Here is a 15,875-nt window from a genome sequence, read left to right as displayed (position 1 = left end):
TGCCGACACGCACAGCCAAGTTCCGCTCGCGCCCCAGTCTGCCGACACGCACAGCCAAGTTCCGCTCGCGCCCCAGTCTGCCGACACGCACAGCCAAGTTCCGCTCGCGCCCCAGTCTGCCGACACGCACAGCCAAGTTCCGCTCGCGCCCCAGTCTGCCGACACGGCCAGCCAAGTTCCGCTCGCGCCCGAGTCTGCCGACACGGCCAGCCAAGCTCCGCCCGAGTCTGCCGACACGGCCAGCCAAGCTCCGCCCGCGCCCGAGTCTGCTGACACGGCCAGCCAAGCTCCGCCCGCGCCCAAGGTTCACCTGGTGACCTCAGAGCCTCAGCCCGCCTGTTCAGCTGAGGTCGTCGCTCAGCCCGCCTGTTCAGCTGAGGTCGTCGCTCAGCCCGCCTGTTCAGCTGAGGTCGTCGCTCAGCCCGCCTGTTCAGCTGAGGTCGTCGCTCAGCCTTCCGGCTCCATGGCAAACGTCATTCCCCCCTACTGCTTCAAGGAGACCCACGCTTCTCTCCCTGGCCTTACAGGGGACTTCGCTCTGCCTTCCAGTTCAGCTGGGGTCGTCGCTCCGCTTTCATGCTCCGCCGAGGACTTTGCTCAGCCTGCCTGCCCGGCTGTGGATGTCGCTCTGCCTTTATGCGCCGCCGAGGACTTCGCTCAGCCTGCCTGCCCGGCCGAGGACGTCGCTCTGCCTTCATGCTCCGCCGAGGACGTCGCTCTGCCTTCATGCTCCGCCGAGGACGTCGCTCAGCCCGCCTGCCCTGCTGTGGTCGTCGCTCTGCCTTCATGCTCCGCCGTGGACGTCGCTCCGCTTCCCTGCGCCGCCAAGAGCATGGTGCAGGTTCCTGGCTCTGCCTGGGACATTCAGTCCAGGGGGCTGGGTCCGCCAATTAAATGGGTTGACTCATGGCACTTCGGGAGGAGTGCCTTTGGGGGGGGTTCTGTCACGATTCCCCCTTGAAGCAGCGTGCTCTAAGCGCAAATGCGCGAGCACCTGCTTTCCCGTTGTTGACCGTAGTGACATCTGGACATGTGTTTTGTTTATGTTTCTGTCATGTCTCCTCCCTGTTCTGTCATTGGCTGGGATTTCACGTGGGTCTGTATTGCTCTCAGCTGCTAGCAGTTTAGACGCTGATTATGTCCGCATATATACCGCGCGCCTCCCAGCACTCAACGCGGAAGATTAAATGTTTGGAGTTGGTTTAGCTCGTATCATAGTCATAGTTAGTGTCCATGTTTAGAGTTAGTTCGCGCTGGATTATCCGCTTCCAGTCCCTCGTCATAGTTCGTTTCTTGTTTTGTTTATCGACCTAGATTCCAGCCTTGCCCCGTGTATGCCTGTTTGCCAATCGCCTGACCTCTTGCATGTTTGTGGATTACGTTTTGGATCACGTTTTGGATTTGTCTGCCTGTCTCTCTTTCTAATGAACAACTGTTCATCCTGCACTTGCATCCGTCCTATCTCTGCACCGTCACGATTCGCACACACATTCACACACATTCCTTATCAACAGGTCGTAATAACATGATTTAAAAATCTTCATTTGTAATTCTGAGGTTTTTGTAGATCTCATCTCAAATCTCATATTTCAACACTATTATAATAATCCTGATAATCTACATTGTCATTGAATTTATCTTGTAAGGAATCCACCTATAATAGAACAGCAACTGTACTATTTAGCCATTGCTGAGGGTAAAAAATTTATTTCACTAATGTGGTAGTTCATTTTATTGATAATTAAAATTTTTAAACTGAAGATTTTATTGGATGGAATATATTGTTAAATTGTTCAAAAATTTTCATGTTATGTCTTTTCTATCACTACCCGGACTCCAGATGTAACAGATGGGACTCGTGTCATGTCTTTGTAAGTCAGTGTGAGTTCAGAGCTTGTCTGAGTTTCCCACACTGAGTCCTCTGTGCTGAGATAAATAGAGTACAAAAGCTTCAGAGTCCTGAAAGAACCATTACTGATGACTAAATACACTGAGTATGACATCACACACCATCTGGAGGGAAAGATCCTTATTGGCTAAGATGTCCTGTTTATATTAAAATGTTATTATTATTATTATTATTATTATTATTATTATTATTATTATTATTATTAATCTGTGTTTTGCTTAAAGATTTCATTCTTTGATGGACACATTTTTCTTTAATTTTGACATGTTGACATGAAATTTTATTATTTATAAATCTCTCCCTTGTTCCAAGTTAACACAGTTTTATAGTTGTTGCACAGATTTATTCTAAGTATTCTACCAACTGGGTGAGATTATGCAAGATTGTATACAAAAAACTACAAGCCCTAACCTTAATGATTCAACAGTTGTATGAATCGGTTTGTACAAAGTAATCTAATTTCTTTGACTTCTTTTGCTTACACTTAATGACAAATGAAACAGTGGAAGTGCTTATTTTAGTTGAAAACCAGTGAGCAGAAGATTAATATAGTAAGAATATCAGTAAAATAGGTCTATGTTGAAAACTGAGCAGAGTGAACCAATGAGCTTCTCTATTATGATTGCAGTTTTAATCAGACTTTAATTTGAAACAGTAGATCCTATTTTTTTTTCATAATCATGCATTAAACTTCTGCTACCATAATCACTATACAAACAAAGATTATTTAAAAAAAATAATTGTTTACATAAAACTAATTTTAAATGGAAACACAAGAAAATCAGAATAAAATATAATGTGTGTCATTATGTAAGAAAATGGAATTGGTTAAAGAAAACAAATTTTTATTCAACAAAAGGAATAGCACACTTGCAAGGAAAAAAGAACCCCTCAAGTGTTCTTGAGTAAGTTAAGGGTAGAAAATGTTGTATTTAAAATAGATATGAAATAAAACACAATGGACACAAAGCATGAGTAACATGGTGGGGCTGTAATCAGTGGGCGAAGGCGAACAATAGGGAGAGAATGGCTGGTAACAGGGCGTATGTCCTGGGGAAAAACTGTAGCCCGCTGAGACGTAAGAAGAGGAATAGTCAGGACTGGCAGGTGAAAAGGGAAGAGAAAGGCCAGAGCGGGTGAAGCAGCAGGCAGAGGGTCAGTCTGAGTGGAAGCATCCACACACCTTAGCTGGGCAGATTCTGTATCTGAGAGGCGGTGGGAACCCGAAGATGTCCGACGGGGTGCGCAGGACCTCAGCAGTCAGCAGGGTTATGTCAGCAGTCAATTGTGCAAGCTGGTAGCGGGTGTTCAGATCAAAGTCCAACCCCTCCAGTAAAGGAGATAAGAAGATCTGACCTGGACACACAGAAAAACACAGAATATTCAATACTCGGGAGAAAAACACCACATGAACCTAATCGCTGAGGCATGCTAAAGAGCTTAGTCAGATTATATTCGCATGCACTCACACACATACATAGGAGCAGACGTCCAACTGAGAGTCACATTCCACACACACACACACAGAGGTCTGTACAGTATGCAGAAAAATAATATTGTAAAAGCACATACACATGCTAAAAGAGATGGAAAGAAAATACAACCCGAGACATCACCTAAAAGCAATGTAGAAAAAGAGCAAACTTACCCATAATTAGGAGAAGACTAGATGTAACGTAACGGAGATCCCCTCTCAATGAAAATCCAGTCAGGAATAACACAGTAAGCAGAAGTCAGCTTTTAAAAAATAGAAGCCAAGACAGGCCAAACATAAGGGGAGTGGAATCGAACCAAAATTCGATGATAAGGGACGCTGAAATAAGCGAATACTACACGATAAGTGATGCTAAAAAACACGTTTTAGCAAACATAAGGGTTTTTGGTATCAGCTGAACTTGGAACATATTGGTAGTGGAAAAAGTGCTGAGGGTGGGAAATCGGAATATCAGGAACTTTATAAATAGAAGAGCCTCAGCTCTGGGTTTTTTAGATCATCCTTGGGACGTCTCAACTGTGTGGATCTCATGTGAATGAAACAATAAACTTGGACCCTTGCTTCTTCTCACTCACTGATTCGGTGTCTTGCTTTCTTTATTCAACTGTCTAGTAGATGTAAGTACCTGACTCTATGATAAGTTAATTAATTGTATTTGGTTAGTGGATGTAATTTGGAACCACAAAAACTTCCTAAAAACATCTAGTTGGAATCTTTTTAATAAAGAAACACTCCCTGGTAGATCCTGGCCACTTGAATTCCACATGTCACTATTCCCGAGCCTGGCAGCAGCTACCGAGAAAGGCCAGTAGCCTTTAGTTTTAAAACGTGAACGAGGGACTGAAAGAGTAGTTGGCTGGATGATCAAAGAGATCTTGCAGCAGTATACGGGGTAAGGAGACTGCAGATGTACTGGGGATCAAGTCCATGCATAGCTTTAAAAATGAATAGCAGAATTTTAAAATCAATGCGGAAATTGACTGGCAACCAGTGTAAAGAGGCGAGGACATTAGTAATATCCTCATGTTTTCTGGTGCCACTCAATAATCCAGCTGCCGCATTTTGAACCATTTACAAGCGATCTACAGCGGTTTTAGACAATCCAAAATAGAGGGAATTACAGTAGTCTAACCTTGATGTGATAAATAACCATTTCCAGGTCCTTCTTAAAGAGCATTTTCTTAATTTTAGCAATAGAGCTCAGCTGACAAAAGATGCTTTTGACAACAGCACTGATCTGTTTATCAAAACACAAGGATCTAGAATGACACCAAGGTTTTTGACACAATCGTGCACATTGGTAGACAGAGGACCTAACTGATTAAAGATAGCAGTAGTTGAAACTTGTGGGACAAAAATTATTATTTCAGTTTTATCATGATTTATCTGTAAAAAATTCATGTGCATTTAATATCCAGCATTTAATGTCTTAAAGACATTCGTACAGATTTGCCAGAGAAGAGCTGTTGTTTGAAAAGCTGTGTGTCGTCAGCATGAGAGCAATATGATTAGTTTTGTTTCTGAATTATGTGACCAAGGGGAAGCATATACTGTATAGAGCAAACAAAAGAGGTCCCAAAATGGAACCCTGAGGTACACCATAAGAGATCTATGCATGAGATGAGAAAGAATTTCCTTCATTAACAGAAAAAGTTCTCCTCTTAAGGTAAGAGGCAAACCACTTTACCACAGGTCCCTGAAACCCAGCCACATAATTAAGACTCTTTAACAGTATGTCATGATCAACTGTATCAAAGGCTGCACTTAAAATACAGCAGGAACCAGAGTCAAGAGAGAGTAAATTGCCATTGGTAACCTTTTACAAAGCAGATTCAGTACTATGTAATCCCCTAAAACCAGACTGAAATGTATCAAAAATGTTAAAAGTACTCATGTAAGAAGAGATCTGAGAATAAACAACTTTTTCCAAGACTTTTGAAAAAAGATAGTTTGGAGATGGGTCTGTAATTATTCAGATCATGTTGGTTAAAATTATGTCTTTTTAACAATGGCTGGACTTCAGCATGTTTATATACAACTGGAACAACTCCATTTTCTAGGGAGCTATTAATAATAGCAGTAACAACCAACCAACTTAAAACTGGAAAAGCCTCTTTAAAAATGTGTGAAGGCAAAACATCTGAAGGACAGTTTGTAGACTTCATATTAGAAACAATATCAGAGAGTTGTGATGGTGACACAAGTTGAAACTGATGTAGAGAGCTCTGATATGACAATGTTTCTAAGAGAACAGAGCTATAGGGGGTAAGTTAGACCTTATGTCCTCACCTTTATGAATAAAATGATTTACAAATTGGTCACACAGGACAGTACAAGTCTCTAAAAGGCCACTCGAAATAGGATTTTTAAAAGTAGGATTTAAAGAGTACCTTTGAACTTTTGCATTTTGTGGAATTAAATCGGACATATATTTGAACTTTCTTTAACAGAGCTCTGATCCTGCCTAAAGTCTGGCGCACTATGTGAGATTTTTAATAATCCTTTGTGACTTTTGCTTGTCAGACTGTACAAACATGATCCCACTGTAAGCCATATCATACTGTAGAATCTCAGTTGTCATTAAGACATTAATAAGAACTTCATAAGATATCTGTAGCTAAATCTTCTATATTTGTTGTGACATGCTGGGCAGATGGCCACACAAAGACCGTTAGTGTTACTCAACGGTGTCACTTCCTTACCTGCAATTATTAGCTGGGCTCCATTTTGACAGAACCTTTACTTATGGTTTGAATAGTGTAGGTTCGGGCCCCCCAGGTGGAATGTTGCTCATTGACTTTTCTTCCAGTTACATCGTTGTTGTGATCAACTTCAATTTCATTAATAAGTAGTATTTGTTTATTTCCCAACATCACATTTATTTGTTTCTTCTCCCATTGCGTAAGCAGCACAATGGAGAAACAAGTTTCTACTGTTGCAACATTGATATCACACAAACACCCACACACAAACACATGCACACGCACACACACACACACACACACACACACACACACACACACGCATTATTTCAAAATAAGGTATTCAACCCCACCCTCTTTAACTAGTATAAATAAGAGAGCAAGCACTTCTGTCTTATCCATTAAACTTACATCCTTGACAAAACTCTTTTAAGGAAGCCATTTCTTGCTACCTTCTTCTGACAACTTTCTTGTAAGTGTGCCTACTATTCTTGATCAAATTATATAGGTTATTGTATTTAAGCTTTGGAATTATTATTTTAGCAATATTTATAGCAGGGATAGAGATTATAGGTGCTGTTATTATAGCTTTACATTCCCTTAAATAAGGTTAAGCTTTCCTTAAATAACATTATTTACCTCATTAGTAAACATTAATAAACCATGAATTTAACATAAATAAAACATCTGGAATGTGAACAAAAACAGAATTCAAAACTAATGTCACAAAGAAAGAAAAGTTAACTTATGTTAATTGAGATTTTAGATTTTAATATAATAGACCTGCTTTGACTTTAATTAATCCATGATTAAACTATGTTTACATAAATTGTCACAAATTTAACTACATGTTCCTAAATTCCTAAACCGAGCATCAGGTTTAAATAATGAAACTTTAGCCTCAGTTCTGAATTTTGCCAAACAGCTGTTCATTGTGGGCTTTATTTTACTGACTGGTATAAACATTGTTCAGTGGAGGTGGGTTTTTATTTGTTGTTGTTGTTTTTTATTCATCAATTAATACAAGTGTTAGATTATGTCAATAGAACTGGAATGTGTTAAATAATGTCTGTTCAAATAACCTTAATGTAAAGCATTACCCTATATATTAATAAATGACAGGGTTTAATCACAAAGTATACACTGGCCATTAGGCTGTATAATTGAATCTAAAAATATATGTGTTGACAATTTGTTGATAATGCTTTATGAGCCCAATTAGCAAATAATATAGGCAGAAGCTCAATACATGCTTCTGATATTTCAATGTCTTGTTTGTGAACAAATGGGAAACCAAAATTCTTGCCTCTTTTTCGGAATATTTACTTTCCAATTTAACATATTAAACCTGAATATATGTTTGTCTTTTTTAAGGAACACATTAAGTGGAAAATCATGTCATACCTGTCACCCATCCTGGTAATTGGTGGAGGCGGAGGCAAGAGTTTTAATTTTAATGGTGTTGGAAATGGAGCCACACTGAAAAAGATCTGGGTGTGGGCCGGCGGCTGGCAGATAAAAGCCATCAAGGTTTGGCTTACTGATGGCCAGGTCGGACAGTTTGGAGAACCTGCAGGGAAGTTTTCAGAATTTTCCTTTGAAGATGGAGAGCATTTCACCTCCCTTTCACTTTGGGGAAATGGAGCTGGAACACGTCTGGGTGCCATCAAATTCAGGACAAATCGCTCCCGCGAGTTCTTTGCACAAATGACAGACTGGGGTCTGAAAACAGAATATCCAATTGATGTGGGTTCTGGGATCTGCGTGGGAATCACAGGACGTGCTGGAGCAGATATGGATTCCTTAGGCTTTGAATTCATTAACACAGTCAAGTCTACTAAGCTAACAAATGTTCAGTATCCCACACTTCATGATGTGATACCTAATGTGGCTGTTGAGGAAATCAAATCCACAACTTATGAAAATAAGACTAGTCAAACTCAAGAGTATAAGCTAGAAACCTCCAAAACAATCATCAGAAAGTCCTCCTGGTCTGTTACCAACAAGCTTGAATTCACATTTAGTATGGAAGTGAAGGCAGGAATCCCAGAGGTTGTTGAAGTATCAGCTGGATTCGGTTTCACAGTGGGAACTGAGAGCTCATATGGTTTAGAGAACAGCGAGGAGAGAACTGAGCTGTTCTCTTTTCCTGTCAAAGTCCCTCCAGGGAAAACCGTGGATGTGGACATCACAATTGGCCGGGCTACAGTTGATCTCCCCTACACTGGCACAGTCCAGATTACCTGCTATAATGGCAGTGTGCTGGAGTTTCCAACCAGTGGAATCTACAAAGGCCTTAATTACACTGATGCAAAAGTAGTTGTGAAGGAATAAACAAAAAGCCTGTAAATTCTACATTCACAGTTAGGGCTGTGTGCAGACACATTGTTTGAATGGTTAAAGATTATTTTAACACACACTCTGAGAAATGAATACAACATCTCATTTTATGTTTTCGCAGATTTAATATGACTGTAGCTTGCTTTAAGCACATTTCTTTTTATTATTACTGTTTCACACTTAAAATCTGTATCCTGTGCTTATACGTTTCTGTAAAGCTGCTTTGAGATAACTGAATTGAAGTGAAAAAAAGTTTCACTTGTTAACGTACTACTATGGAGATGATTCTTCTGTTTCATTTTAATCTGCAAAGTTTTAAATTAATAAAATTGTTCACTCCATCTGATTTTCAATAAAAACTTCATATTGCTTTTTTTGTAGACAGCATGTGCCAAAATGTGTTTGTGTGTGAGACCTCGTTAGTTTTCATTAACAATTTATACCCTTACAACAAATACTGCAGCAGACACTCCCCACTCACATAGTTTGATAAAAAAAAAAAACTTCCTAAAAGTTCATCTAGATTTCTTTTTATAGTACAGTGAGCTGTGTATTGAATTAAATGCTCCTTCCACTGATCAAGTCGATGGTACACTAGTGAATCTTTGTGTCTCCTAATTCTCTAACACACATGGGTTCTCCTAACAAAAAACATGTTTATGGAATATGAAAAAAAAAAAAAGCAGAGCGATGTCCTCAGCGGAGCAGGAAAGCAGAGCAACATCCTCATTGGAACAGGAAAGCAGAGCGATGTTCTCAGCGGAACAGGTAAGTAGAGCAATGTTCTCAATGGACTCTGCAGGCTGAACTTGGTTGGCTGTGTCAGCGAATTGGGCATGAGCAGGACTTGGTTTGTCGTATCTACAGACTCTGGTGTGAGCATACCTTGGTTGGTCATGTCAGCAGACTCGGTCGTGAGGGGAACTTGGTCGTCCATGTCATCGGTGTCAAACGTGAGCAGAACCTGGTTGTCTGTATCAGCAGACTCCGGTGTGATCAGAGCTTGATTGTTCATGACCACAACTTCAGGCATGAGCAGAACCTGGTTGTCTGTATCAGCAAAGTCCGGTGTGATCAGAGCTTGATTGTTCATGACCACAACTTCAGGCATGAGCAGAACCTGGTCAGTACTGACTTCGGCACCGACCTGGGACAGGAACTTTTGATGAGCAGGGCCTGGGTTGGCAGTCTCTTCGACCTGGGACAGGAACTTGGCGTGAGCAGAGCTTGGGTTGGTTGTCTCTTCGACCTGGGACAGTAACTTGGCATTACAGTGGACCTCTGGAGCTGAGACCCCCACATGGGTCTCAGGCTGAAACTCTGGGGCTGAGTTCACCATGTTGACCTCTGGCTGGAGCTCTGAAGCTGAGACCTCCTCATGGGTCTCAGGCTGTAACGCTGGGGTTGAGGTCACCATGTTGGTCACCATGGTCACCATGCTAACCACTAAGCCACCGTGCACCCCTGATTTATATAATAAAACGTTTAAAATCTGCGATTACTTCCATAACCATCTTTGAAACGTGACACCTAAAACCAGACTGAAATGTATCAAAAATGTTAAAAGTACTCATGTAAGAAGAGATCTGAGAATAAACAACTTTTTCCAAGACTTTTGAAATAAAAGATAGTTTGGAGATGGGTCTGTAATTATTCAGATCATGTTGGTTAAAATTATGTCTTTTTAACAATGGCTGGACTTCAGCATGTTTATATGCAACTGGAACAACTCCATTTTCTAGGGAGCTATTAATAATAGCAGTAACAACCAACCAACTTAAAACTGGAAAAGCCTCTTTAAAAATGTGTGAAGGCAAAACATCTAAAGGACAGTTTGTAGACTTCATATTAGAAACAATATCAGAGAGTTGTGATGGTGACACAAGTTGAAACTGATGTAGAGAGCTCTGATATGACAATGTTTCTAAGAGAACAGAGCTATAGGGGGTAAGTTAGACCTTATGTCCTCACCTTTATGAATAAAATGATTTACAAATTGGTCACACAGGACAGTACAAGTCTCTAAAAGGCCACTCGAAATAGGATTTTTAAAAGTAGGATTTAAAGAGTACCTTTGAACTTTTGCATTTTGTGGAATTAAATCGGACATATATTTGAACTATGCTTCTTTAACAGAGCTCTGATCCTGCCTAAAGTCTGGCGCACTATGTGAGATTTTTAATAATCCTTTGTGACTTTTGCTTGTCAGACTGTACAAACATGATCCCACTGTAAGCCATATCATACTGTAGAAACTCAGTTGTCATTAAGACATTAATAAGAACTTCATAAGATATCTGTAGCTAAATCTTCTATATTTGTTGTGACATGTTGGGCAGATGGCCACACAAAGACCGTTAGTGTTACTCAACGGTGTCACTTCCTTACCTGCAATTATTAGCTGGGCTCCATTTTGACAGAATCTTTGACTTATGGTTTGAATAGTGTAGGTTCGGGCCCCCCAGGTGGAATGTTGCTCATTGACTTCTCTTCCAGTTACATCGTTGTTGTGATCAACTTCAATTTCATTAATAAGTAGTATTTGTTTATTTCCCAACATCACATTTATTTGTTTCTTCTCCCATTGCATAAGCAGCACAATGGAGAAACAGGTTTCTACTGTTGCAACATTGATATCACACAAACACCCACACACAAACACATGCACACACACACACACACACACACACACACACACACACACACACGCACGCACGCATTATTTCAAAATATTAAGTATTCAACCCCACCACCCCCCAGCACTTGTGTTAGCTTCTATATGTGGGTTTTAACACAGAAGAAATACCATACAGATTAAAACCTTATGCTGTTTCATACAATGAAGTCTTGAAAAAGTGCTTTGCAACACAAGGTACACACAAGTACATGCAGTGTTTCACTATTACCTAAAAGAATGCATGACATTTCTTCTAAAATGTAATAATAGTATTTTTGTGAGCATTTTCTGAATTGGTAAAACCTGAAACTGTCATTAAAATGTTAGTGCCTGTGTTTTTTCCAGTTCACAGTAAAATCTTCAGTGCTTCTGATTCTAATTCTGCTAAATCTTAAATAGTACAAGAGTGAATTTAACCCTGGTGATCTGTCCCTGAGGGTTTGCTAGAAAAATACACTTAAGATTTACAAATTTCTTACAAATTATATTATAAGTGTAGTTTCAAGAGAGCTTTTTGTTGCTACCGCTTCCCCAATTCTGCTGGCGCGTGAGGAAGTCCATGATGAGGTGAGCAGTTTTCTGAGGACGCTCCATCACCACAGAATGGCCACAGTTGTCTAACAGATCGACCTGACATCCGGGCAAAGTATCAGCCAGCAAAGATGCACCAGATACATCTAGCACCTGCACCATAGTACATCCACACAGACATATGACAACAATATATGATCATACCAAAACACTTTGTTAAAACAGACATGTACAAGAATGATGTGGCTTGGGTACAAACGTTTACACACCCCACAGTTTTTTAATGAGGAAAAAGGAACATGTACCTCTACATTTGTATGTATTTTACCATGAGTCTACAAACAAAAAGACTTCCAGGAAGTTAAAAATGAAGTGAGGGTGTAGCATGCATCAAAGTCAACAAAACAAATCGTGTAAAGAAACCAATCTAACACAATAAATACTGTACTTTCCTCAGGGGAAACATGTGCTCTTGACTGGCTTCTCAAAGACTGCTCACACGCTACATATACACTATATACAGTCGGGTTCATAAAGATTTGGGCGTTGACAAAGATATTGTAATTTTAGCTGTCTACCACAGTATATTGGAGTTGAAATTACATGTATAAAAGCTCCGTACAAGTGCAAAACCTTCAGCTTTGATAAGGGTATCAGAGTTAAAAATGTCTAGAGATGATTACAAATTTTGCATTTGGAATCTGTTGCTGTTATCTCTCAATATGAAGTCCAAAGTACTGTCACTGCCAATGAAGCAAGCGATCATTAGGCTGAAAGAAATCTAAACAAACCCATCAGAGAGATACATTAAGTGTGGCCAAACCAACTATTTGGTACATTCTTAAAAATAACGAACACAATGGTGAGCTCAGGAACACCAACAGGTCTGGAAGACCATGGAAAAGAACTGTGGTAGATGAGGTAAGAATTCTTTCACTGGTAAAGAGAAAAACCCCTTCACAACGGTTGGCCAGATCAAGAACACCCTCCAGGAGGTATCTGTGCATATCTGTGTCAAAGTCAACAATCAAGAGAGACTTCACCAAGGTAAATACAGAGGGTTTACCATGAAGTATAAAACATTATGATATAAACCTCAAAAACATGACCAACGCAGAGTTTGCCAAAAATATCTAGCAAAAAGCCTGTACAGTTCTGGAACAGCTTACGGACAGATGAGACAAAGATCAACTTGTACCAGAATGATGGGAAGAGAAGAGTATGGAGAAGAGAAGGAACTGCTCATGATCCGAAGCACACCACCTCATCTTATGGTGTGGGCATGTGTGGCTGCCAATGGGACTGGTTCCCAAGAAACACTGAAGTGTATAGGGCTATACTATCTGCTCAGATTCAGCCAAATGCTTCAAAACTCATTGGACAGCGCTTTACACTGCAAATGAACATACTTCCAAAGCAACCCAAGGCTTTTTTAAGGCAATAAAGTGGAATGTCTTACAAAAGCCAAGTTGATCACAGGACCTGAATCCAATTGAGCAGCATTTCATTTGCTGAATACAAAACTGAAGACAAAATGCCCCAAGAACAAGCTGAAGATGGCTGCGTTAAAGACCTGGCAGCGCATCACCAGGGAAGAAACCCAGCGTCTGGTGATGGGTTCAAGACTTCAGGCAGTCATTGACTGCAAAAGATTTGCAACCAAGTATTCAAAATGACAATTTAATTCATAATAATGTTAGTTTGTCCAGTTACTTTTGGCCCCTTAAAAAGGGAATCACATTTAAAAAGTGCTGTAATTCCTACACGTTCACCCGATTTGGATGTAAACACCCTCAAATGAAAGCTGAACGTCTTAATTTAATTAATTTCAAATTCAATGTACTACGGTATGTTCGAGACAGACAAAATAACAATGCCTTATAACTGTCCACATATTAACAGACCTGACTGTGTATAAGAGAATTTTCCCAGACTGTAACAGACATACAGTAAGATCTTCCCTGATCAACTCAAGTTTATTGCTATAAATTTGTTTCATGATGTTCAGGACGTTGTGACGTTGTGATCTAATCCTACCTGATCCTGCTTCCCCCAAATGACTTGAAGTGGTGTTGAAATGAGGTGCATGTTGTCATGCAGGCAGTGTCTGGATTTTTCTCCTACTAACTCCATGAACAATGAAACAAAATGAGAAGATTTGTAGCCACACATCAACTTAAAGCAGGCACACAGGAGACATGTACAGTACAAAAGCTCAGAGAATGAAACTCACCCTCATGGTAGAAGTTGTTGTGTGGAATACGGACTTTGACCAATCCCTGAAGGATCTTAGACATCCCTAGATGTCTCTTGCTCTAGGTCTTCTGCTTCAGCTGTGACAATTCATAGGCTTAAATGTAGAACTGAGGAGACTGGGTTCCTTCACATTCCCTTTAAAAAAAAACATTGTTAATTAGAGCTGTGGCAGTCCCGCTTTTTATAATATATATAAATTATATATAGTATAATAATAATAATAATAATAATAATAATAATAATAATAATAATCTTTTTTTAACAGATCCTTCAGGGATTGGTCAAAGTCCGTATTCCACACAACAACTTCTACCATGAGGGTGAGAAATATTCAAATATTATTTTTAATCTGCATTTTGCTTATTAAAGATTTCATTCTTTGATGGACACATTTTTCTTTAATTTTGACATGTTGACATGAAATTTTATTATTATTTATAAATCTCATCCTTGTTCCAAGTTAACACAGTTTTACAGTTGTTGCACAGATTTATTCTAAGTATTCTACCAACTGTCTGAGATTATGCAAGATTGTATACAAAAAACTACAAGCCCTAACCTTAATGATTCAACAGTTGTTGTATGAATCGGTTTGTGCAAAGTAATCTAATTTCTTTGACTTCTTTTGCTTACACTTAATGACAAATGAAACAGTGGAAGTGCTTATTTTAGTGGAAAACCAGTGAGCAGAAGATTAATATAGTAAGAATATCAGTAAAATAGGTCTATGTTGAAAACTGAGCAGAGTGAACCAATGAGCTTCTCTATTATGATTGCAGTTTTAATCAGACTTTAATTTGAAACAGTAGATGCTATTTTTTTTCATAATCATGCATTAAACTTCTGCTACCATAATCACTATACAAACAAAGATTATTTTTTAAAAATAATTGTTTACATAAAACTAATTTTAAATGGAAACACAAGAAAATCAGAATAAAATATAATGTGTGTCATTATGTAAGAAAATGGAATTGGTTAAAGAAAGCAAATTTTTATTCAACAAAAGGAATAGCACACTTGCAAGGAAATAAAGAAACACTCCCTGGTAGATCCTGGCCACTTGAATTCCACATGTCACTATTCCCGAGCCTGGGAGCAGCTACCGAGAAAGGCCAGTAGCCTTTAGTTGTAAAACGTGAACGAGGGACTGAAAGGAGTAGTTGACTGGATGATTGAAGAGATCTTGCGGCAGTATACGGGGTAAGGAGACTGCAGATGTACTGGGGATCAAGACCATGCAAAGCTTTAAAAATGAATGGCAGAATTTTAAAATCAATGCGGAAATTGACTGGCAACCAGTGTAATTAGGCGAGGACAGGAGTAATATCCTCATGTTTTCTGGTGCCAGTCAATAATCTAGCTGCCGCATTTTGTACTATTTACAAGTGATCTAGAGCGGTTTTAGACAATACAAAATAGAGGGAATTACAGTAGTCTAACCTTGATGTGATAAAAGCATAAATAACCATTTCCAGGTCATTCTTAGCGAGCATTTTCTTAATTTTAGCAATAGAGCTCAGCTGACAAAAAATGCTTTTGACAACAGCAGTGATCTGTTTATCAAAACACAAGGATCTAGAATGACACCAAGGTTTTTGACACAATTGTGCACATTGGTAGACAGAGGACCTAACTGATTAAAAATAGCAGTAGTTGAAACTTGTGGGACAAAAATTATTATTTCAGTTTTATCAAGATTTATCTGTAAAAAAATTAATGTGCATTTAATATCCAGCATTTAATGTCATAAAGACATTCATATGGATTTGACAGAGAAGAGCTGTTGTTTGAAAAGCTGTGTGTCGTCAGCATGAGAGCAATATGATTAGTTGTGTTTCTGAATTATGTGACCAAGGGGAAGCATATACTGTACAGAGCAAACAAAAGAGGTCCCAAAATGGAACCCTGAGGAACCCATAAGAGATCTGTGCATGAGATGAGAAAGAATTTCCTTCATTAACA

At 39.4% G+C, this 15,875-nt stretch overlaps 1 protein-coding gene across 1 annotated transcript; it reads left to right on the top strand.

The window, feature by feature from the left end:
- Positions 1-6,422: 6,422 nt before the first annotated feature.
- LOC128625181 (aerolysin-like protein) lies at positions 6,423-8,792 on the top strand. The gene is made up of 2 exons (XM_053653310.1): positions 6,423-6,578; positions 7,481-8,792. The coding sequence occupies exon 2, from the start codon at positions 7,502-7,504 to the stop codon at positions 8,438-8,440; it is 939 nt and encodes a 312-aa protein (XP_053509285.1). The 5' UTR covers positions 6,423-6,578; positions 7,481-7,501; the 3' UTR covers positions 8,441-8,792.
- Positions 8,793-15,875: the final 7,083 nt, after the last annotated feature.

The sequence above is a fragment of the Ictalurus furcatus genome, chromosome 21 (assembly GCF_023375685.1).
Source record: "Ictalurus furcatus strain D&B chromosome 21, Billie_1.0, whole genome shotgun sequence".
NCBI lineage: Eukaryota > Metazoa > Chordata > Actinopteri > Siluriformes > Ictaluridae > Ictalurus > Ictalurus furcatus.
Note: the sequence above shows the minus strand (reverse complement) of the source record. Positions and strands in the feature narration are given on the sequence as shown.